This window comes from Condylura cristata, unplaced genomic scaffold (assembly GCF_000260355.1).
Source record: "Condylura cristata isolate star-nosed mole 26May11 unplaced genomic scaffold, ConCri1.0 scaffold00015, whole genome shotgun sequence".
NCBI lineage: Eukaryota > Metazoa > Chordata > Mammalia > Eulipotyphla > Talpidae > Condylura > Condylura cristata.
Window position 1 is genome coordinate 21001042 of NW_004567116.1, and position 25379 is coordinate 21026420.

Consider the following 25379-nt stretch of genomic DNA (forward strand, 5'->3'; position numbering starts at 1 on the left):
TATATTGCTATTTCATTGTGGTGATCTAAAAGAATATTTAACTCTTCTGGTAGACAAAAGCATTGTCATGAAGGGGCCAAACAGATGTTTGTATGATAAAATACAACATAAAATTGATCGTTCTAACATTTATGGTTTGGTGGCATTAAATACCTTCATAAAAATAGTTTTAAATGCATATATGTATCATTCCAAAATGTTAACACTGGAGTATGTTCCCTCTCATAGTTTTACTTAACATATATTATACTTATACTGTAATTTGGTATGCTACTGAAGGAAGCAGTGGGCAGGTCAGGAGAGGTCTGCCTCGCCATATGGATCACCTCCGGGGCAGGGATCAAACTCATGCTGAAGTGGCTTTAGCTTCTTAGTGCTGTGCTTTAACCCACTGTGCCACCAGAGAGGGCCTGGTTTTGCCTTTTTAATAGCATTTATAAAGTTAATATTATTTATTTCAGTAAACATATATTTTTAGTATAGCCTAATCTGAATTTGTAGCAATGTGCCTTCTATAGCCCTTGATTATTTTTTTAATTGAGACAACAGTGGCCTACAACACTGAATATGATCTAGAGGTGTGAGCTCATACCTCTTAAGATATGTCAGAGGTATGTTACTTTCTACAACTCTTATGTAGAACTTTTGCACAACTAAATATGGACTTGGAATTATTCTTCGAAGTTCATGTTTTTCATTGTATTTTATTATAAATAATTTGGGGAAGGGGAAACAGCTCCTCCTATCCTACCTCAGTTTTCATTTTTGTAGATATTTTTCGCTAATAATTGAAATAGCTAGTTATTAGCTTTCCTACATAAGAAAGCTGAGTAGTAACTTTGTAAATGGACTGATAAGTAGTATACAACAGTGGAACAAACACAGTACTGTTACTTTCAATTAATGCTTTTTTTCCCTAGCATTCCTTACTTACTTGTTAACCTCTCAGAGCTATCCACCCACTTCTCTCTGTCTCCCATTGCCACCACCCCAATTCAGACTCCCATCCTTCATCATTAGACTGCTGTCTTTGGTCTGTTTCCACTGTAATTCATTTTCCACTGTAATTCATTTTCTTCACTGTGATTAAAAGAAGTTTTCCAAAAAGGTAATCCTGTTCATATGACTCTTCAGTGCCTTCTCCCTCGTAGACGCTTTATTACGATTTTTCTAGATCTAACACAGCGCCCAAATAGTTCCCCACATTTTATATATCACCTCATTATATTCTTCACTTCCAGCTTAACTAACCTACTTGTCGTTCTCAGGATGATCTTTCATTCATAGTCATTACTTTGCAAGACAAGAAAATACCTAAACTGTAAACTTGGTTTTCTAAAAGTCACAGGCCGTTATTTATTGATTAATACAATAATATAAGCAAGACTTGTCTCTTTGAAAGAGGAGTGGTTTAAAAAGGTAACAGGATAAGGTTATCAAAGAAATATCTTCAGGGATTATTTCAAGGTGTAAAGATGGAATATTTGAAAAATATTTTCACATTATTGTAATCTATTTTCTAAGTGGTAAAGACTAAAGAGATAACCTAGTTATGTTCATAAATTTTAGGTATTTTCACTCTATAAGTCATATTTTTTAATTTAAAGATATAATATTTATGTCATCACTGAGACCATCTCTAAAATCTCCTGACTCATATCACCCCTTAAAAGAACTTTTATCAAAAATACTTGGTATATTTCTTGACTTGCAATCCATAAATTATGTAAATAACCTCTAGCTTTGCTATATCTCAGACATATAGAGGGCCATTGTTGGCCTCTCATAGTGTCTATCACTGACATAGGAAATATTTTTAAAAAAAGAGAGAAAAGACAGCTTCAGCTATTTGCAAATCAAAGGTCAACTGCAGGTTGGGAAGGACTATTAAAGAATTTAAATGAAAGTAATCCCTAGGAGGAAGTTCCAGGCACAGCTTCCCTGCTTTCAGAATTGTTTCACAAAATTTTTATATGCACAAATAAAAATAAATCTTTAAATAAATAAATAATAAACTATTTTGACACAGCCCCTTTTCTGGTGCTGGGCCTGGTTCAGACAGAGAAACTAAATAAAATAAAGACATGAAATTGTTACTTATGAGTGATATAACTGAGTTTATCAGGGACAAGAGGTATCCAAGCTGGCCATACTCTTCAATTTCTGAGGGAAATTGAACCATATCTTACTTTTTAATTATACAGTGAACTACTTGTACTTAAATTCTTGCTTGTTTAAAATTGTTTCTAAACATTTTATATATTAAAAAAAATCAAAACAGTGTGCGCTGTTTAAAATAATTTCTATTAAGGTTGTTTTGATTTTAACAACTTTAAAGGAATCTGAAGTGTAGTTTTAATTGTTTTCCCCAGGAACTCAGTAAAGATCTTCACTGTCACCATTTGCACCTCCAGAACAAAGACCTGAAAGCTCAAATTAAACATATGATAGATCTAGTTTGTCTTCAGGAACAGCAACACAGGCAGACAGAGGCGTAAGTACATGAATTTACCTGTTCTACAAATTTTTTTTGCCAAATTATTTTTATTTTTATTTTTTTACATCATTCTTCATTTTTTTCATCTCATTTGTAATCCCGATGGACTTCCCACCACCAGTTCACCCATGTGTCATCACCACAGTCCAGTGCAAATTTTATACTGTAGATGTAAGGAACTTGAATCACTGCCAGAAAATTGAGTTGTATAAGTGTGACATCATTTTCTTAAGCTTGGAGAGTTGGAAAACATGGAGAAGTGAAAAAAGATGTGGTTCCTCTGTTTCAACTAACACTTACAGGGCTTTGTGATTTTGAAAGCACTTTTCTTTAAAATTGTATTATTCTTATGTAACATATGCCTAGTGATACAAAATTTGAAAATGTCTACACGGAATAAAGGAGTCTCTTCTACCGCTATGCTCTAACCAGCCATTTCCTCTTACAAAGAATTACCATTAGTACAACTGGACTTTTAAGTAAGCAGTTTGTAATCATTTATATTTCTAGAAAATTTTACATTGTCATTAAAATAAAATTTGTTACAGTTGTATGTTTTTTAGCTTTGTGTCCCAATTTTTAGGTAATGCTATAGAATGCTTTAACAGCTCAGTTATAACATTTTGGTTTTTAAAATTTAATATTTTTGAAAAGTATAACTTAGTCTTAGTTTTTGTTACCTTGGATATACATTCATCAACTCCTTGGGTGTCACTCTATTACAGTGAAACATTAGCAATATACTTTGATAATGACTTTTGCTTCTTTAAAATTTAATTAGAATTCTACTAGTGTTTATAAAGGTATAAAACTCTAAGGTATAAAAACTTAGGTTGACTGCGTAGAAGACAAACTAACCTTCTCATACTTTTATACCTGGTACCAAATATTCATTTACCAGTATTAAAATCACCTGCAAAAACTAAAATTATCAAAGAGACTTTGATTTATTTCAGCCAAACTATTTTTGTTACATTAGACATAGATTAATACATTTAAGATAAAATTTGTGCCTCAAAATGGAAAAGAGATTTCTGACTAACTTAAAAAAATGCAGAAGTCATATGGCATGGTAGAATAGTGTGTTTTGTAGTTGATCTTGAATTCCAGCATATTAGCACTATAACCTTTCATAAATTATGTTAACTTCATTAAACTTTAGTTTTCTTATATGTTAAATTATATTGTCTCTATAAAGAATTTGAGAGATTCTTGGTCCTCCCTGGTGGCGCAGCAGGTTAAAGCACTGCACTGAGAAGCTAAAGCCACTTCCACATGAGTTCGATTCCCCCCTGCCCCGGAGGTGACCACATGGTGTGGCAGACCTCTCCTGGCCCACCCACTGCTCTCCTCAGCAGTGTACTTCATAGATCTGCCTGTTCTGTTCCCCACTCTGTCTCTGGTGAAGCCTCTTGCCACCCCTGAGCCTCTGGCCTGTATCCCAGTTCTGTATGTATAAATAAATAAATCTTTAAAAAAAAATTTTTTTAAGTTAAAAAATAAAAAAAAAAAGCATTTGAGAGATTCAAATGCAAAAGTAAATCAACAACATGTGTTGTACACCTTCAGGTTGGATGATTTACTAAGAGGAATGACATGACCCCATCATACAGTTGTATTATAATTTATTACAGAAAAAAGACATGAAACAAAATCAGCAAAAGGAAAAGGTACATGACATGGGGCAGGAGCCACAAGGAGACAAAATGCAAACTGTCATGTCCTCCAGTGGATTTGCACAGGAGTGCACTTAAGTCTTCCAGCAAAATGTTGTAACTACATATATCAAATGTCTCCTCTGGAAACTCATTAGACACTCGCTGCTTGAGTTTTTACTAGGAGTTGATTGCATGGGCACCTTCTAGGATATATGAAAATTTCAGACGTTCCAGAAGGCAATCATCTGTTCAGCATAAACCATGATTGCAAAAACAAGTTAAGCATAGTAGCCACTCTTACCTGTTTTGAGAAAGACTGGAGTCTCTCCAAGAGTAGCAGGCCATTTAACGCGATTAATACAGATATTCAGTAAATCATTATTTTTTACTTTCTAATTAATGACATTTCCCTAAAGATAAGAATTGTGGTTACCTACTAGTTTAAAGGGAGTACTTCCAACTCATTCCCATCCCCATCAAAAAAGAAAAAAGACAATTTATGCTACTATCTACTTAAGACTCCCAGGCAACAAAGCATTTATATTCTTGTGTGTTAAAATTAATGTCTGTTCTTCCAACTGCTCTAATCATACTCTGAATGACTCTGTTCTAGATGTTTTGAATCAACTGGAATATCAAATATTAACTACTTCACTATACCTGACTGAATCATTTCAAAATTATAAGTGTTTAGCTGTGGCATTTCTTCAATGAAGTCTTAATACATTGAAAGATATATTCTGTGCTTCCCTGATTGACAGAAATAGGGAAAAGTTTTGAATCACAACTAAGATTTTCAATGATTCCCCATACCCATCATCCTTTTCCACATTTTCCTTGCAATTAAAAACCATTGCTTTAGTTCATGAAGAGTAAACTTGAACAAAAGTTCAACTTTGTTCATTTGTTACTAGTTTTTTATGTTCTATACCTAAAATTAGCCTCATTGTTTGATTGTATTAATTTTTCATTTCTATACCATGGTAATTAATAACAATATCTTTGGTTTGTACATCACATCACACTTTGCAAATAAGTTTTCATATGTATTTAACTCACTTAGCTCTCAAAATAATCTATTTTGACCAGCAATCATCTGGTTGTATCTAACATTGAAAAAGGGGACAATTCAGCTTATGTTTGTTCCAAAATAATGGAGATGCAGGTGAAAAGCAATTCAGACTACAACAGCCTGGTGATTTTAATTCCAATCCAAGGTTCTTTCCACTTACATACTTAATATAGTAGGGATATTTTGAACTATTTGATTAAAATTTTCTAAAGAAAGGAACATATATAGAGAGAATCATTTTAATGATTTGGCATTACTTTTAATGTTACTTAGATATCTAATAATTTATTTATAATTCACTATCTTCTTTTCTTCTTACCTTCTCTATACAGAGTATTGAATGCTTTGCTTCCAGCCCTAAGAAAACAATATTGCACAGTAAAAGAAGCTGGCCTGTTAAATGCTGCCTTTGAATCTGACTTCAAAGAAATTGAACATTTGGTAGAGAGGAAAAAAGTGGTAGTTTGGGCTGACCAAACCACTGAACATTCCAAGCAAAACAATTTACCAGACATTTCTATTCTTATGACTTTTCCCCAGCTTGTACCACTTCAGTCTACACCTTGTAAGTACAGCTTTTATTTTATTAAGTAAGTCTATAGAGCACCCTCCTTTATACAGCATCCACAGACCAGTTGATTTTTTAATAGGCTTGGCTACTTTGAGAATTAGTGGGGAAATGTGTTATGTAATCATTTAAATTAACGTGTATTTACCAAGATCTAAGAGCAAGTATGTATTGGTGTTCTAAAGGAATCTGGAAGTAAAACCTTGAAGTTTTCGTACCCATTTTTGATGAAATAATGTTACTGCCTTCCTTCTTTAGGTTTAACCGAGGTTAAGCACTATATAATTAATAACTATAACTCTACAATGCCTAATAATATAGTAATATCATCTAGCAACATAGAATTTACTCTTTTTTTAAATAAGTACTTGGTATCTCTTCTCTCATTGAAGTGTGCTTGGGACATTTAAATCACAAGATAACATTTGATTTTTAATCTCTGGGTTTGTTCTGTTTTCTTATTCTGCTATTCTGCTGGTTTTCATTGACCTGGTCTCATTTCCATGAATATATGCTAACTTTTTTTTCATCAGATGGTATTTGCAGAATTATTTATAGAAATACTTCAACGTTTCTAACAGTGGTATCTTCCTTTGTTAGGATTATTTTTGTTTCCTTCAGTCTTGTGATAGCTATAGCAATCCAAAATCACATCATTCCAGTTTCAGAGACAGATAATTTGAAAGTGACCTGCAGTTTCTGCAAGAGTCTTCTTACTCCTGATTATCCTTTAAAGTATAGCTAGCTATTCAGGATCCCAACTTGGCAGAGAGGCTTACAAAGGATTCCCTTTAGTGGGTTCTAAAATCTAATTTCAGCACCCCACCCCAGTTGCACAAAGCCCTCAATAACTTGTCAGACTTGTTGGCTGCCTCCTCTAGCATCAACAATGAACCTCAAGGGGAATGGCTACAAAGGCAGAGATTACCTTCATGAGCCTCCAGTTTCCCTGATACTCACTTATAATTCTTCATAATCATGTTAGCTTTCCTATGCCTTCAAGCAGATGTTTCTTATATTTTCTCTAGTTATTTTAGTTGCCTTGAACAGAGGGGTTTGTTTAAATTACCTAGGTTTCTATTTATTAATTTTATCTATATTACATTTTTAATTTAAAATGACTAGGAAGTTGCAGATTATATATAATAAAGCATTGTCATAGAAATTACCTAATTTTTATCTATGATGATAAAAAACTCATTTGTTTTCAGATTCTCATACGTTTTAGGCCTTGATTCATTCTTTATAATGTATTCAAGATTTTGGAGAGGAAATGGAATTTAACACCAAAATTGAAAAGTACTAACAACTTGCCAAATACTGATCATTCTTATTTAAAAATCCATATTTCACTTGCAATGTAATTGTACAAACTATACTTGTCAACAAAGTAAAAACATTTATTTGGATCATTTGGATCTTAATTCCCTTTCATAACACTTTCAAAGAGAAAGACTACAGAAATCTTGTTATAGTTTATAAATATGGACTTTTTATTGAAAATATATCGTGGCTAGTCTCAAGCACTCTTATTCTCTTCCAACCCAACTGTATCTACGTCAATTTATTTTGAAGACATTTCAAACAATGTATCATATCTTCAACCTATATATGAGTATCTTAAAAAAAAAAAAAAAAGCTGCAGTGCCTTTGTCATACCTAATATCAAATATCTAATTATGTTTAGATGACTTTTTCTTATAATTATTTAAATGAATATTTAAATAAGATTTATAACTTGTCATAGGTTGCTGTATCTTTAAATCCTTTTAAATCTATGGATCTTTTGTCTTTACTAGTTATTAATTCCTTGCCAGTTAAAGAGTCATAAATGTTATTTCCTTTCCACTGTTTTACTTTATTTAAGTGTGTTTGAATATATTTTTCATCTATTTAATACTCTTCTGCAAATGACCTAGCCATTTTTGTTAACATTTTTCTAGTATGGTCAACTTTTGCAAGATTGTTGTTTATTTATAGGAGTTTAAGATACAGATATTTATTCATTCATTCAACAATATTTATTGAACTTCTGTGTGCCAGGTACTTACCTGATGCTGTGGATACATCCAAGTATTAAACAAACTTCTGCACCCTCATGACACTTACATTGTAGTAGAGGGACACAGATACTAAACATAATAAATAAATTTAAAAGAATTTTAGGTTATACTAAGTACCACGCTATGTGAAAATTGAGGGACAGAGGAGAGTGATGGAGAGGTTCCTATTTTAAGTAGCATCAGAGTAGGCCTCACTAATAAATGTGAAGGCTTTCACAGGGTTAACTATGTGGATACCTGGGACACAGTCATTTTTCAGGTAGTGGAACTAGTACAAAATCTCCAACACAGGAATTTGCCTGGTATATTTAAGGAATGGCAAGGAGCACAGTTACTTGGTATTAAGGAAAAATAAGGAAAATAGATAGTTATGAGATTGTAATGATAAAGGGAAAAAAGCAGACCACTCACATTGAACCTTGTAGATTATTTATGAGGAATTAGACTATGACCATAACTAGAAATCATAATATGATCTGAGCAGAAAGATCATTTACTCAGTCATGTTTTTTAAAGATCTTAGACTGCTTTGTTGGCAGGTATTGAAACAGAAGACTACTGCAATAACCTGGGGGAAATATGGTGGTGGCTCAGACTAGATTGGCACCAGTGGAAATGGTGAGGAGTGGTAGGATATGTTCTGTTTTGAAGATAGAACCATCAGGCTTCCCTGACCTGGGCTTTGAGATATGAGAGAAAGAAATGTCAGGAGTAACCAAAACTTTTGGCTTAGCAACTAAAAGAACCAAGTCACCTTAAAAGAGGTGGAGAAGACTTCAGATGAAGCAAGTTTATGAGGTTCAGAAAATTAAGAGTTGCGATTTAGGGCATTTTATATTTGTCTAAGATACATACAAGTGAACACATCAAATAAACAATTGCATATAAGAATATGGAATTTAGAAAGAAAGGTCAAACTGAAATATAAATTTGAGGGTTGTTAACATTTAGATGATACTTAAAATCTTAGGACTAGAGGAAATCATCAAGGGGTATTAACCCTTTCCTATAAAATACACTTTGCAAATATATTCAAGTTTAACATTCACTTTTACCTTTGTTCAAATGTCCTTTTTTCATACTGATATTTTTTAACTTGTGTGATGTGAAATGTTTTTATTCTATTTGTCTTTGGAATCATGCCTCAAAAGTTTAAAAGTTTACATTTTTAAATTTTCATGTTCTCCTACTTTATGATATAATAGACAAGAACCTATTTTTTCCAAAGAATATGTCATTTTTGTATAATATCCATTGACATTCTACTCCTGTGTATTTTTGTTTTACATACAATAAGTTGTCATTTATGATTCTGTTCATTGGATTTCCATCCTATCCTTTGGCTTTTCTATCCTCAAGCTAGTATCTGCTATTTAATAATTGAAACCTTATCATATTTTTGAGTATAAGGTCAAAGCTATTCCCTTTATATCACTCTTTGCTTTTGAAATGTCTTTGGCTATCCCTAGGTAGGACATAAATATTATTACCAGAAGGGAAGGCAGTGAAGAAAAATGTATTAATTGACTAAAAGCAGTTACTCATAGATTTTTAGTGATGTATTTAAATTAGTATATACTGATTTTAAATTATAATCCTGTACTCTGAACCATATATAATGTTAAACCAATGTTATTTTAATAAAAATATTTTAAGAAAAAGGAAAAAAATAAATTTAGAGTAAATTTTTCCAGTCTATTTTGCCTTTGTATTTTTCCAAACTTGTCATACTAGAACAATTTTCTTTCTCCATATATATCTTCCTGTATGTTCCTTGTAGCTTCAGAATTTTCATTTGTGTCTTGTACATATTATTAAAAGTATCCTTAGATAGAATTATTTTATCAGTCTATATATCTTTTCATGAAGAAACTTCTAAAATTAAGTTAATTTTAATATTACCCACTTTGAGTGTGTGATTTTGAGATGGGTATTTATTTGACTTTAATTTTTACCTCCAAACAATACACATCCATTGATTTGGAGTAAATATTTATCAAGAGACAACAGAAAAAAACACGCAGAGTACCATGCAGGATGGGGATGCCAGCAGCAAGATTTATGTATGGAACTGATAACATTGCTGACATTAAATGAAAAGTCAAGATTTCCTCATTATCCATCTGGAAACATATTAGTTATATTTCTCTCTGTAAGTGTTCCTGTTTTTAAATTTTATCCCTGTGTCAGTGGTTTTGTCTTCAAATACACTAAGTAAAGATACTAGTAGAACTGGTGTCTTACAGTAAAGATACTTTTATTAAATATAGCATTTCTACATAAGTTTAGGTTTCCCCTAAAAATTTAATAAAATGAAATTTTATTTTAAAAATCTGTAATTGTTATTCTGTTTCTTCACATAAGAAATATAAAACAGCAAGGATGTTTATAAGCTAAATCCTCCATGTTTTCTCATTATATCTCAAAATCTAGTCATTGCAATAAACATCAGAAATCATGCTTTTAGCCCCAAATATATTTCATTTGACCCTCATCAGCATGAGCACAGGTGGTATAGATATAGATATAGTTATTCATCTATATCTACAATTTTTTTTATAAAGATTTATTTGTACATACAGAACTGGGGTACAGGCCAGAGGCTCAGGGGCAGTGAGAGGCTTCCCCAGAGACAGAGTGGGGAGCAGAACAGGCAGATCGATGAAGTACACTGCTGAGGGGAGCAGCGGGCGGGTCAGGAGAGTTCTGCCACGCCATGTGGTCACCTCCGGGGCAGGTGGGAATCGAACTCATGTGGAAGTGGCTTTAGCTTCTCAGTGCAGTGCTTTAACCCGCTGCACCACCAGGGAGGGCCTATATCTACAAATTTTAATATAAATTGTAAGGGACTTACTATTAACCTTTTTCTCCATCTTACATAAGCATGAATGCTAGTAAAATAGTCTGAGGAAAACATGCTATCTGTTATTTCCCACAGAGACAAATACCAACAGGTTATGGTTAATTTACTACTCATAAAGTGCTAGATGATTTTAAAGGGCTGACAATTCTTTAATGCTTGGGAAATATCTTCTTTCTTTATAATACTTGTATATAGTTGATATCAGCTGTATAGGCATTAATACTATAATAGTACCTTGTAAATACATTATAAAATGTTTATTGATTTGGTAGTACTTTGAGGTTATATACCTTTTTAATAGTTGAAATTCACTCACCAGTATCATTTGCACCTGTGAATTCCATGAGTCACAAAGCTGTTACAGAGAATCCAGATTTATGATTAGCACAGTAATTGTATCAATCATTTGTAGCCTAGAAGTGTTTATTGAAATGCATATATTAATACTTTATTTCACTTTAAAACTTTGCCAACTAATTTTAATTTAGTGTAGTTTCCCAAAATACCTTCTCACGTACATATTAACATGAATACTAGCAAAAGAAAAATCCTCACTATCATTTTGTACCAAACCTCAATTAGGTCTAATCCCATTCATCAGTATCTTTCTGACATGACCCCTACTTTTCTGCCTATGACTCATGTTTGCTAAATACTGCATTCTACTTTTTAGACTAACATACAGTTCTGAAAATCTTTTAACTTTTCAGTCTTAAGCATTTGATAAATTAGTTCCTCTGGGCAAAATCATTCTGAACATATTATATGGCACTTCAAAAGGTGACCCCAAAAGGCCTGGCAGTTTTTTAAGAGAGAGATTTTTAACTCATTCATGATAAATTATGTAGCCCCTTTTTAGAAAGGAACCATCTGTGGAATATTTCAAAAAGCTAAAAAATTAAATATAAGCTTCTTCTATCTAAGAAATCATTTGAAAATCACCAGTTAGTACTTGTTTTACAGATTATTTAAATCAATGAGAGCCAGGAAAGAATATTTCTTAAAACATTCTGAGAACATTTGATGTAAAAAATAAATAATTACAGTGACATCTAAACTGTTTTCCATTTCTCTAGTCTCTCCCCTTTACAATCTATCCTTCACATTAAAATGATCATCTTTATTAAGTGCAGATCCCTTTCTTAATCTTCAAAGACTTCCTAGTCCTTGTCAAACAGCCTACAAACTTGCCAAACTTCTCAGAAACAGATTTCTGTCCCCTGCTCTGCATTTTACAGGCTTTTTCTTCTATCTTCAATACAGTTCACTCTTCCACCATCCAACAACCTAGATCTTTCTAAGTCCTTCTCATCAAGAGTCCAGTTGTGATACTGCTTTCTCACGAAGCCTTCCCTTTAAATGCTTCTACAAGTCATTTCATGAGCTCTTTCCTCTTAGTCTACACATACTCTTTTCATTTCCATTATAATTTTTAATTTTTTTGAGGTAACCTTGGTTTACAATGTTTATTTTACACTGTTAGAGGGAATATAAACTAGTCTGTAAAATTCTTTTACTTCACAATAATAGCAGCTATCATAATGTAGCTTCCCAGCAAACTATAATTCCACGGACAGTCAGAAATCATTTTAAAGTTTATTGTTCTTTCATTGATATTTTATCCTTGAGATCTTAAAGCAATTATTTAGTTTGAAAAAAAGCAGATGCAGAAGAAATATTTTCTGTCAATTTCAAATATTTTGTTTTATTAGTTTATTGGACATTTTTTCTTAGCATAAATGTGTAGCTTGTTTTTTTTTTCTTTTAAGCCAAACAAAAATACAATTTTTTATATACACTATTGATAATTAGTTCTTTTATGTTGGTGCTAAACCATTTGGTATACACAAGTTTTCCTGTCAAGAATGAATTTAAGTAATCTTCAATAGTAGTATATTTATTTCATTAAATGGACTTCTAATTTTTTACTTTATTACTGTTATAAGCAACACTTATATTGTTGCTTAGAACAATATATTTATATTTCTTAAAACTACTTTTATAAAGATTAGGCATGAAATGTTTTCCATATTTAAGAAACATTTCAGAATTCTTAGTCAAATCTGTGGGATATACTTCTTGGTAAAATTAAGTATTTGAAAGGTAGAAAAAAAGAATTGACTAGATTGTACTCACAGGTGTTCTTAAATAGCTTACAGGACAATATACCAAATAAGCGCATTTTTAAATCTATCTCTTGAGGGAGAGGCAATTTATCAAAATGTCTTTTCAATATTCTTTATAAGACTTTATTAACTAAGTAATTTGTCCAGTTTGTTGCTTTTATTACATTGCCATTAGTTGTTCATATTCCTTAAAATTTCAGAACTGGGGGGGAAAAGATGGCCAGTGGCAGATAAATATCTAAACTTTTTATTTATCTCTTAGTTATCCACTTAACTAGTCATAAAATATTTATTCGTAATTTTTATAAACGCTATCAAATGCAATTCAGTGGGCCAGACAGATTAATTTAACTGTGATTTTACTGCCTTTGTTTGATTTGAACCTGTGACTTTATTAATAACATTGGATTCTTTCCAGCACTACATATTGTATGCAAATATTTATATACATATTTTATAATCCAGGTAGCATTGCTTTAGAATCTGGACTGTTACTAATGAAAATGTTTATATTTCTTCCTCCATCTGATCCGCCATTTCAGTGCTTGCATTTACAGCTCATTTTAAAAGTGTTTTTAATACTTAAAAGTCTTTTGAGAGGCTTCTAAAACTTGGCAGTCCAAGTTTCTCTGTGGATTTACAGTAAACAAACTTTTTGAAACGGGAATATCTCCCCGTAATGCAGGAACAGATGATTAGAACACTAACCACTTTATCCTGAAATGCGCATTTTCAGTTATATATAAGATGCCTTAAAGCATCATATAAATATTTTAAGATTCCTACACTATTAATGAATAAGTATTACAAAAACTAAGATTGGGTTCATTAAACAAAACATTGAAGGGTTTAGAAGAGATGGGCTTCTATATCTTTTAGTAGCCTTCTCCCTGATTGTTTTTAAAGCTCTGGTTTGAACTGTGACACATGGTCATTTTGAAAAGTTATATTGTTGAATCACATAGCATCCACTTTCAACCCACTTCCATAAACTTGTGCCTGTCAATAAACATATAAAATTGTATGTGCATTTTTGCAAAACTTAAATTGTAAGCTTTGTGACTTAAAAATGCAATTAGATGCATTATATTGTTACTTTACTAATATGTACCTTCAACTGTGTGAGGTATGACTATGCCTTAAACATCATCCTGAATTTCAGGATAATTTTATTAGACCTTTACAAGTAATCCAAGTTATTTTTCAATGAGCAGTTTCATTCCAGGACATTACCAAACTAGTTCTGGTTAATGAACATAGTAATAGGAAATAGAATCCTCTTTGTTTCATCATTCGAATTTTCCTCAACAAACATGTAAAGAAATTAAAGCATATCTTGTCTTCATATAGAATCTAAATATGAAGGTAAAACTGGCATAAGAAATACTGTAACTAAATAACTAAAATTTAGGATACTTAAAGTCTGGAAACAAACTGATTAGATCTATAAATAAAAATGTCTTCTATTTATAATAAAAATGTCTTCTATTTTTTAGAGTTTTGTCACCCTCAATTTTATATTTATCTGTATTATTCTCTATAAACTTTCAATTACCAAAAGAAAACATGCTAATATTTAGATTCCCCTGAGTAAAAGGAATTTTCCTTCATTTCTGGGACTCATGACTTTAAGTCTGTTCACATTTCACATCATCTTGAATGATTTACTCCTGATTTATTTATTTATGATAAAAATTCAAATGTTTATTAACCCTCTTTAAATTCTACTAGGTTATATATCTAAAGAAGATGAAAATAGTAGTTCAGTAAGATATATGCACTCATATTTACTATAGCATTATTCACAGTAGCAAGACACAGTAACAACCTATGTATCCATCAGTGGATGAATGGATACAAAATAAGTGGTAGATATATACACTGGAATATTATTTAGCCATGAAAAAGGATGTTGTCCTCCCACTGGCTATATCATGAATTGACTGAGCACATTATGCTAAGTGATACAAAGTCAAAGACAAAAAGACAGGTCTTTATGCTATCGCTTTTATGTGTATCTAAAAAAAGTCAAACTTGTAAACAAACGTGTAAAACATGGTTGCCAGAGGATAAAGGTGGAAAGATTGATGGAGTTTTAAGAGTATGAATTTGTAATCCATACTAAGTAAGCCATAAAGATATTATGTAAAGTGTATTGAATATAAATAGTATTGTACTATAAGTGCCATCCTGTGGTAGTTACAACTGCAATAAATGAATGTAGCCAAATTTAAAAGAAATAAAAAAAAATAAATTCTACTAGGTAAGCTATTACTCTGTCTTTCTTTCTGATATGAGTAGGAAAGTAAGCATAGAGCCCCTACTGGGACTAAGTAAAGAAAAGATCTCCCTCAGCTTCCCTGAACCTAGAATATTCATTTCATCTTCTATTTGATTACCCATTGTATTTCATGTTATTTGCTTGCAATGACTTTTAAATATAAGGTTTCATAGATTTAATTAGTTGGATCCCACTCAATCCACAGATTTGAGTAAAGCTGTCACAGAACAAGTACAAGATAGTTTTTATCTGTTTTTTCCTTAAGTTTGATTAATTCCTTTTCATAACAGCCCATGTGTGTATGAGTGTGTTTTTCCCACTCCTTTTTCCCCCTCCTGCCTCCTTCTTCTTCCCACTCCACCTCCTTTTAAAATTCAATTTATTTTTATAAAAGTAGTACCTGTACATAGATTAGAAAACAAGTACTGTATCTATAGGACTATACCGTGCCCTATTGCTGCCCATACCCAATATTTATTTTCCCTATTAGCTATTTTTTCTGGCTTTTACTCTACATTTCTAAATTAACAATTCATACTGCTCATTCTTACTGTTTACATTTTTCCAATTTATTTTTTACTTGAAAGATAAGAATTTAACACCTTTATATTACACATATATTTCCTTCTTTACTCCATCTTGCCAAAACAGATTTTCACCTTTTTTCCCCCTAGTAAAATCTCTTGAGTGTATTACATAAATATTGTTCCCTGGTAAGCCAAGAACTGCATAAATTCTTTGTTGAAGAGCTTTTACAGTTTATGTTTGGCATATGCCTTTCACTGTATATTTCTTACTGTGTTCCTTTCTTACAGAAAGCCTCCCTCCAGTCAGCTTTGGAGAAGCAGGGCACAGGAAGTCAGTGGTTAGGTCTTTTTTACTGTATGGTTAATCTATAAACAACTCACTGATTTCTCATTTAGATGTTGTGTAAGGCTGGCTGCAAGTATTTTAGTAAACTGAGATAATATTCTGCAGACATTCACTGTTAATAATTTACTTAGTTCTCTTATTGTCAGCTGTATATATTGGTCCCAAGTTTGCAGCTTTTCCAGAGACTACAGCCCCTTGTGCTTTAACAGCGTGACAGAACAGTCAGTCACCTGATAGTGGAAGTGGTGTGATAAGAAGATTGAGAGGATCTGACTACATTATACAGATTTTCAACAATTATCTTATTTAACTCCACTCTGTGGCTTCAAGAACAGTCTCATGCCTCTGAAACTTGAAAGAAAGGGTATAAGTTGTTGGATATTTTTGCATCCTGCCTACCCCTAGACAATGATTTTTTTTTAATATTTTGTATTATTTAAAATTTTAAAGTAGTGACATTTTATTTATTATAGAGTAACCAAATATTTGAAGATAAAAGTAAAGTCACTCAGAATTTTCCCAGTCAGCCATAAACTGTATTAATATTTGCATTGATTATGCCAGTTTTCTGTTATTACCTACTCACCCCCATGGTTTTGTGTTTTTGAAGTGTTTTTTTTTGTTGTTGGTGTGCATGTGTGTGTTCATTTCATTTTGGCTTTCAAGGTCTTTAGCTATCTGCTTTAATTTGGGTTTTGTTGATTATTTGACTTCTCAACATTGGGATAATACCGTATGTAACTTTAGTATGCTTCTTCATTTCATGAACATTTTTCCATATCAGATTATCTGTAATAGATGGTTTTAAATAACAGCAAATTGTGGATAGTTCACATATTACTTAATCTTTATCATAAATGGTTTATTTCTCCCTTTGGCAGATACTCAGTATTGTGTATTGGTGAGGAACATAGCATCTGAATTATTAGAAGACCTTAGTTTTTAGATTCGTCAGTAAGTTGTGGGCAAAGTATGCTTATAATTAGCACAGAGAAAACTCACTAAAACAGTAAAAGATAATGTAAAGGAATGACTAGCCTTCTGATACCTTTTTTCTTCTATTACTAAAACATTGATTCTGGATTTTAAATAATAGCAACGACTTCTTTTCAATAGCTTGACATTATGATTATTACTATGCTTTGGAGATCAATGTCAAAAAATATTCATAGTTGAATACATTCCCTGTATAAAACCATTTCAGGGCCATAAATATGTAATACTCTTAAAATATGCTAAAGATTTGAAGTCCTGAGAGTTGGTCTAAATATAGCAAATTTTTTAGACCACAAGATACATTGACTAACTCCTATGCTTAAGTATGATGTGTAATCTGTTACCTTAGAGAAAGAGACCCTAGAGAGGAGATTGTTGCCCTCCCAAGTAGCTATCTATCTTTTCTATCCCAGTTGACAAGAATCTACTTAGAAAAATTCATTTTTAATTTTAATCTCTCCCCTCCTATGTGCTACTCACATTGCTGAGGCATTTTAGTTGTTAGAGTCCCTTTTATGGGGCCTTTTAAAAGAAATTGTAATCTGCTTCCAGGTTCCTTCTTTATCATCTACACTGTAGAGCCAAGAATTGTTAAGTAGTATTTTCCCAGACTGAATAAGGGGAACTGCCCCAAACATGCTTTTCTGGAAAGTTACTGTACATACTCTAACGGAAAAGTACAGCAGTTTCTTTTACCAACATGCCCCTACTCTAATCAGTGGTTCTTACAGCCTGTTAAGTATACAGTGCCCCGAACCCAACAGTCTCAAATCTCTTGGACCCACTTAAAATACTTGATCATTTTCTTTAGTTAAAGGAGAAAGATTTCTTGTCATTAATTACCTATATTACTTATTTTTATGTTACTTATATTTATATATTCTGGAAAGTATATTTAAAGTGAAATGTCATTTGTATTCTTAGAGTTTTCATGTGTAAATAGAGTTTATTACCTACTGTAGTCACAGTGGATTTATTGTTGAATTTTATTAAAGCTTTTAAATCTTGCTCTTGCTCTGGTTATTTCTTGAATTTTCCTTACCAACTAGTTAGCCTAATATACAGACATGAATTGCCCGTCTGTTATTTTCTACTCACTTATAATTTTATTTGTATTTAATAATAGAATTTTTTTTAGAACACTCTGCATTTTTATTCTATACATGCTGTATGTCTGTAGCCAGTAAAACCATGGTGTGTAAATCTCTGTTAACTACTACATCTCTGTCTTTCTCCTTCAAATTATTCATATCCTTCCTGAAGAGCAGAATTATGGCTAAAGATAAATCATTGTGATATCACTATTGTTTTCACTGACAAACTGTTACTCAGTTTGATCTTATCAAATTTTGAAGTTGGGTGTGTATATATTTAGATCACCCCGGGAAATATTTGTGTATGTCTTCAATATGTTAAGGAAGACTCCTATTTTCATGCTTTTTATTAGTAGTAGGAGAAAAATGATCCACCCATCATGGGAATTTATCCAGTGCCACACTGGACATTATCACTCTCTAGATATCTGTAAGAAAAATAGTGACTTTGAAATTCTTATCCCTTGAGACTTCATGTTCCATTTTGTTCAAAGTTTTAGAATATAATAAAAATAGCATTTTCAAATAACACTTAGATGTGCCTGCTTTAAAAATACCTTTGTTTTAAATTATAATTTGCTACCCTTGATAAACTGGACATGAGACCTTATTGAAGTGTACTGTTTTGGTGACCTCTGTGTTAGGTATTGATGGGATACTAGAAAGTAAATTGCAACTTTCCCTATGAAAGCAGTAATGCTAATAGTTGAAGCTTATTTCTCTTCTAGGACCTTTCTTGAACCCTAGTACTTTACAGTTATTATCTAATCCTAGAAAATTCCTAGTGCATAAAAAGGTAGTATTCCCATTTTTCTAGGGGTATTAATGTCCATACTGCTTAAGTGAGTTGCCCAAGGTCACTCAGTGAGTCGTTGGTGAAGCCAGAAATAGAATCCAAGTCTCCTGACTCCCAGTTCAGTTCTCTATCCTCGATATAGTTTTCTATCCTCTATACCCCTGCTGCCTCTCAGGGGAAAAGAAGTTAATCTTCCAGCTATTAATAGCCACCAAATTGGTGGTAGCAGCACAGTGGAGAAAAGTAACTGTCTTTACACTGCTGCATTAGTATAAAAATATCTGGTAATGGAAAATTTGACAAATGTCATGTTAAAGGGAGTGGAAAATTATTTTAAGATCTGGATCTCATTTATCTAGTTCTCAGAAAAGTAAAATTCTTTAGTAGAACATGGATCATATTTTTATTCCTGTTTTTAAATTGTATTTCCTAGAGGGTAATTGTCAGCCTAGCCGTACCAGAGCCTATTGTCAACTAATAAGAATAATGCAGGTAGTGTTGATGGTTGTTAATAGTGTACTTTCTAAATTTAATTGAAAATTTGAAATTCTTCATTGAAATACAACTTTCCGTGTTATTTAAGTGAGTATTATATTGTACAGCAAATAGAACATCATTTGGCTAATTTATTGCATGATTTGAAAGCTTGGGCAAAAATACACATTATAGTTTCTTCCCTGAGCAATATACCCCAACCAAAGTTACTTCATGTCAGCCACTGTAAAGTTCCCTAGATTGACATAGGCAACACAGAAAAAAAAAAAAAAATGTTAATCAAGAACTATAAGAAAAGTCACCAAAATTTTTCAGTTAGATGAATGGTATGCCCATAATTATGATTTTTACTGTAAGTGTTAAGAGAGGTGGAATTGGTAGAAGTTAGAAAAAAAGAAAAAATAAGTTATTTGAGAGTGAAGTGACTTGAGAAGACAATTAGAAATAAGAGTGTGCGAAATAAGAAGACTAGGTGGTCAAGTACAGCTTCTTAAGGAAATGTATATATTTACTGGATGGAGGGGAAAATGAGATAGAATATTGAAGAGGTTATAGATCATTCTTTTAAAACAACAGTTGTGGGATTGCACTGAGGAAAGTTCATTAAATTTGTTAACTTCTTTTAAGAGACTTACTTTTATAGAACAATAGTGAAGTAAAAGTGCTCTGTATGCTTCAAAATATTTCCACTTATCTTTGATGCTATCTAATTAATTAATATGATAATAAGTACAAAACTATAGGCCATGTGGGTATAGGAAACAGTCAACAAAAATGCTTTATGAACTACCATATCTGTGATTGTAAAAGATACAGTTGTTTCATTCTTGTGGGATTTTATTGGTTATTGCCAATAATTGTTATAATTATTGTTATAATTGTTACAATAATTATTGTAATCATTGCCAATTTTGTTAATGTAAGTAGATTTCCACTCAGTAATCAACTGGCAGTATGCTAATAAAACAAGTTACTAATCTCTACTTAATAAATGTTGAGTATATTTTTTGTTATCTTGAACCTAAATCACACTTCAAAGCTAAAGTTGCTTTATGAAATTTTGGTTGGATATTTGTTTTCATGATTGTCCAGTGGTTCAGGTAACTATATATATATAAATTGATATTGATATTAGCAATTGATTGTTTTGTTATAGAATCTCTTTAAATTGAGTTTAACTATGTTGAAAAGTATTAACAATAAACCAAGTTCCCCCCCCATCATTTATTTTCTTTCAAATTTTTATTTGTTAAAAAATGTACCTTTTGTTTAATGGTGGAGTTAGTGAAGAACTATGTAACATCTTTTTAATTTTCCTGAACAGGCACTTCTTCAAGTGAGTCTAATCTACCTAAAATTCCTCCACAAAAAAGAACTAGAAGAAAATTAATGCCTTCTCCCCTACAAGGAAAACATACCCAGATGTCTTCATATTCTGAAAGTACACAGCTCAATGATTCTCTCAGCAAAGAACTTCAACCTATTGTGTATACTCCAGAAGACTGCAGAAAAACTTTTCAAAATCCATCTGCAGTGACCTTATTAAAACCATCATCAGATACTACAAATTCTCAGGCTGTCAACTCACATATGAACTGTGATAATTCTCTGAAAATATTTTGTGAAGTAGATAACCATGTTAATAGGAGAAAACAATGTGGACAGGAGGATTTGGACTCTACATTTACCATATGTGAAGATAACAGGAACTTGTTGAATAAATTACATGAACAAGAATCTCAACCCAACAATAACTCTTTACAAAGGTACAAAAAAAGAATATTTGTCAATTCTTTTGTTGTTTTTATACAACCTTTAAACGATTTTTTTAACTTCTTTAGGTATATTTGAGATTTATTTCATAGATCAGATATACTGTTGGAATTATAAAAGTAAATATACTCTCTACCTTCATTTCTCTCTAAATAATAATCCACTAAAAATTCTTTAAAATTTTTAAGTTGATATCTTCAGTTTAGTGACCCTTATTAAGTCTGAGAGACCTTTTGTCTGTTTTACATACTCTGTAATTAATACAAGTCATCTTTGGAGGATTACCATGTTTATTAGTCATTAATATTTTCACTGAAGGGAATTCCATATCTTTTATTAAAGTTTAACAAATCTCAGCTAACTCTGAAATAGTCAAAAATCTCTAGTACATTGTTGACTACATGTCATCCAAGCAAATATATCCGTTTTACTTTGTCTTTATAATCACAACTCATCTAAATAACAGAAGAGTGATAGTGTTAACAGTTTCTCTGTTATTGAAATTATAGAATTCTCTTAGCTACTGTGTAAAAAGGAAAAGAAATAAACCTCAAGGTAGATAAGAGAAGTTTTATGGTATGTTTTCCTCACACAGTAAATGATGTTTTAATTATGGGATTATATATTACCACTTTTCTCCATAGTGCAAATCAAAATTATTTTTATTTTTCATTATTCAATATACAGGCTTGCCCCTTCTTCATTTTCAACTAAACATTCTCTGACTGTGCCAAACATTGTACCATCCTATATGGCAATGACTGCTGCTGCCAAGAGGAAACGGAAATTAACAAGGTATGGGGAAATGGACTCAGTCTTTATATTCACATAAGTTTACCTTCAGACTTTTTCCTACAGTTCTTTTTCTTGTAACTAGATTTTTGTATCATATTTAAGCATTTATATAATAAGTTGCCCTGAATGAGGCACTGGATTTATATTATCAAAAGAAGCTCCTGATAAACCCAAATCTGTATGTCTTTGATATTTACCTTAAGCATTCCTATTTCATATTTTTTTTTAAAAAAAGTGAAATCTTTTAGTCTTTAACTTCTGTTATGGTGACAGTTTTTATTCATTTGGTATTTTACTTTTAGAAAGGAATGAATTATTCAGTTCTAGAATTATTTTAATGGATTCTGATATATGATTGAAATGCAAAGATTAGGATGCTTCTGTATGTGGGTATGACAATGTAGCTTGCCTGATACCCAGATACCCATCAAGAACAGTTATAAAAACTGGTAAGAGGGAACTCCCTAGTGGCACAATGTTAAAAACACATTGTTTAAGCTACTGCCAGCCACTCAGCACAAGTTCGGTCCCAGCCAGGGAGCTGACCCACGTGGCACATCAGACCTCCTGTCTTGCCCGCTGCTCCCCTCAGCTGTGTATTTTAGTAGATCTCCTGTTACTCTCCAGTCTGTCTCTGGTGAACCCTCTCACACGCGCATTCTGGCCTACACCCCGGTTCTTGTATGCATAAATAAATAAATCTTTTTAAAACCTGGTAAGATACAACTAACAACTGCTTGAAAGTACTGGAAAACAATCAAAGGCAGCCAGAAGTTGAGAGTCTAAGATCCCAGAGAAAAGAAAAATAAGCTGTGGAGAGCCACACCCTCTCTGCCTCTTTTTTCTATTTAGCATTGCCAGTTCCTAAGTATAGAGGGCAGACAGAAAATGGAAACCTAGAGCTATCAGTCTCACTGAGCTATGGAAGCAAAATCATTTTATGCAGCTTTTGCCCTCTTGGCATTCACCAACTTATAAACTATGAAGTGGAGAGGGCACGATTATAAGCTGAAAGTAACTGCTAAGAGGCAAAACTGTTTAGAGATATTCTCATGGATGTAGGACATTGAAATTGTTGTTCATTGATCATCACGGAGAAAGAACCTATTAAACACCCAGGATAACCAGGATTTTATTTGAACCCCCTGAGTCATGTGTTCAAGGAGTAGGGCAAATTAGAAAAAGTGAAGCTCTTGAGAGCCAAAAATAAACCTTAAACATATGCAATCGCGTTTTGAATGAAGGTGATCTATCTCTACTTTGTCTGCTCTCCAGAAAAAAATTAAATCATATCTGAAATAATATTCCTTCCAGAGCCTCTATGGTTTTTCATATGTAGTATTTAGCACTGTAGCATACATTAGTATGTGTACCAGGAGACAGGCTGAAATGACTGAGAAGCAATAGGAAAAAAAATTTAGAGATCCATGAATGATGTAGATACTGAGATTATGAGATAAGGACTTTGAAATTTTTAATTGTGATTAATTTCATGAAAATTGGCGATTAGACAGTTTCTCAAAGAACTGGATTCTGCAAAAATGGATCAAGTGTACTAGGAGATAAGTTAATGGAAAATGTCCAAAACAATGTACAAATTTTCCATAGAAATTATGGAGAAGAAAAAGATATGGGACACAATTTATAAAGGTTTAACATGTATGTGTCTCGAATCCCAGAAAAAAAAGAGAAAAGGAATGGGGACAAAACAGTATTTGAGGAGACACTAATAATTTTCCAAAGCTGACAAAAATGTAGACTTGAGAATCAGTGCAACTCACAAGCAGCATTAATGCAAAGATACTTACATAAGAACATAGCATTAAAACAGCTTAAAACCAAAGATAAAAGGAAATTTTTAAATACACTGACCTACATGATATGAAGTCCATTATTTAACATTGATTTCAATGACAAGATAATAGTATATATATGTTGCAAAATGTAATGACTTATCTATTTTTCTTTGGTATGCAGTTGTGGCGGGAAAAACTATAAACTTAAGATAACTTTTTTTAAGTTATAGACCTGGACCAGCGTAAACAAATTTACAAGAAGCTATTTATGGCATAGAGAAAGGATGTATCCTTTCCTCTCCAAAGTACAGTAGAGATTTGGAATACATAGATTTAAAATTAATGCATTGATTTTTTTCCTAAAAGTAACTAAGATGTGACAAGTTTATAGCTAGGAACTATTTCTAAATGTAGTTGCCTGATGATTTTGATTTTTTGCTTATTATATTTACTGTTTTCCCCCAATTCATTATTTGGTTCCTCATTTCTCCGGTAAATGAGACCACTTAGGTATAAAGACAGTCATTATCAAAATCAAATGACTTTTTTTAAGAAATGTCCTGGTATGTAACTGGAATATTTGGAGTTTTCTTAGATATCTAAGTTAAAGGGCTTCCATATGAGCTATTACTATTGTGAGATAATATTGAAAGAATTAAAGAAAGTAAAATTTCTTATAGTCTATTGATTGCTCTATTATGTTCCTTCTGGTACCATTAATTAGATCCTGCCATTAACTAAGGTTAAAGAGATTATTGCTAGAAATGTACATAATTATGTTTCTTTTTAATCTTCCTTTTCCCCAATTAAGTCTTGAAATTTGAAGAGTAATAAACTGGTATTTTCCACTTAAGAGTTTATGTACATATTTAGGCATCCATATATTCTAATATGGCTATTAAAAATAAAGAAGGGAAGACTCCATGTATAGTTTTTGATCTGTTTGGGGGTGGGTTTTTTGTTTGTTTGTTTATTTTTGACATGAGCTCTTCTCTCTGAGGAAAGAAAGTCCAAAGCATTCTTTGGATATTCAAAACTGAATTTTCACTTACTACTTAAATTGAGAATATTGACATTGTAATCATACCAATTTATTTACTACAACTAGAGCAGGCTATTTCAATAAAGTGAGTCATCTTATTGAATCATCCTAGCAAATATAAGATTATACTTATATGTAAGAATGTACTTACAAATTAATCACAGTTTGGGGGTTTTGTTTGCTTTGTTCTTTGTTCCATAACTTTGACACCCAGAAATGGTGTTATACTTGCCATATATCTTTGATTTCATATGAAAGATCTAATGATTCCACCTAGAAATTATATCAACTGAGATAATATAGGATCTGTTGTCTTCATTAAGCAACAATATTCTACCCATATGATAGAACAAAGGATTAAATCTTAATTTTTATAATTAATAGTTCTGAATTATTTCTGGTGGACAGCTGAGTCTCAATAAAGACCTTAATATAATTTGAATTTGCCCCCACACCAATTGTAAATATTTAAATTTTAGCATCTAACATAAATGTTAAACATTTCATCAATGGAAACCTTATCCAAATAATAATAATTGAGTGTCTTTGACTTATATGTAAATATACAACTTATTAGACTTTGATTACATT

The 25379-nt window shown here is 32.0% G+C and overlaps 1 protein-coding gene across 1 annotated transcript in view; it reads left to right on the plus strand.

The window, feature by feature from the left end:
• Positions 1-25379, plus strand: part of KIF18A (kinesin family member 18A) — a 60135-nt gene that overhangs the window by 29052 nt on the left and 5704 nt on the right. Inside the window, exons 12-15 of the mRNA XM_004682963.2 lie at positions 2373-2494; positions 5560-5792; positions 20707-21148; positions 21843-21950. Of these exons, the coding sequence (XP_004683020.1) occupies positions 2373-2494; positions 5560-5792; positions 20707-21148; positions 21843-21950 (905 nt within the window). The remainder of the gene's footprint in view (positions 1-2372; positions 2495-5559; positions 5793-20706; positions 21149-21842; positions 21951-25379) is intronic.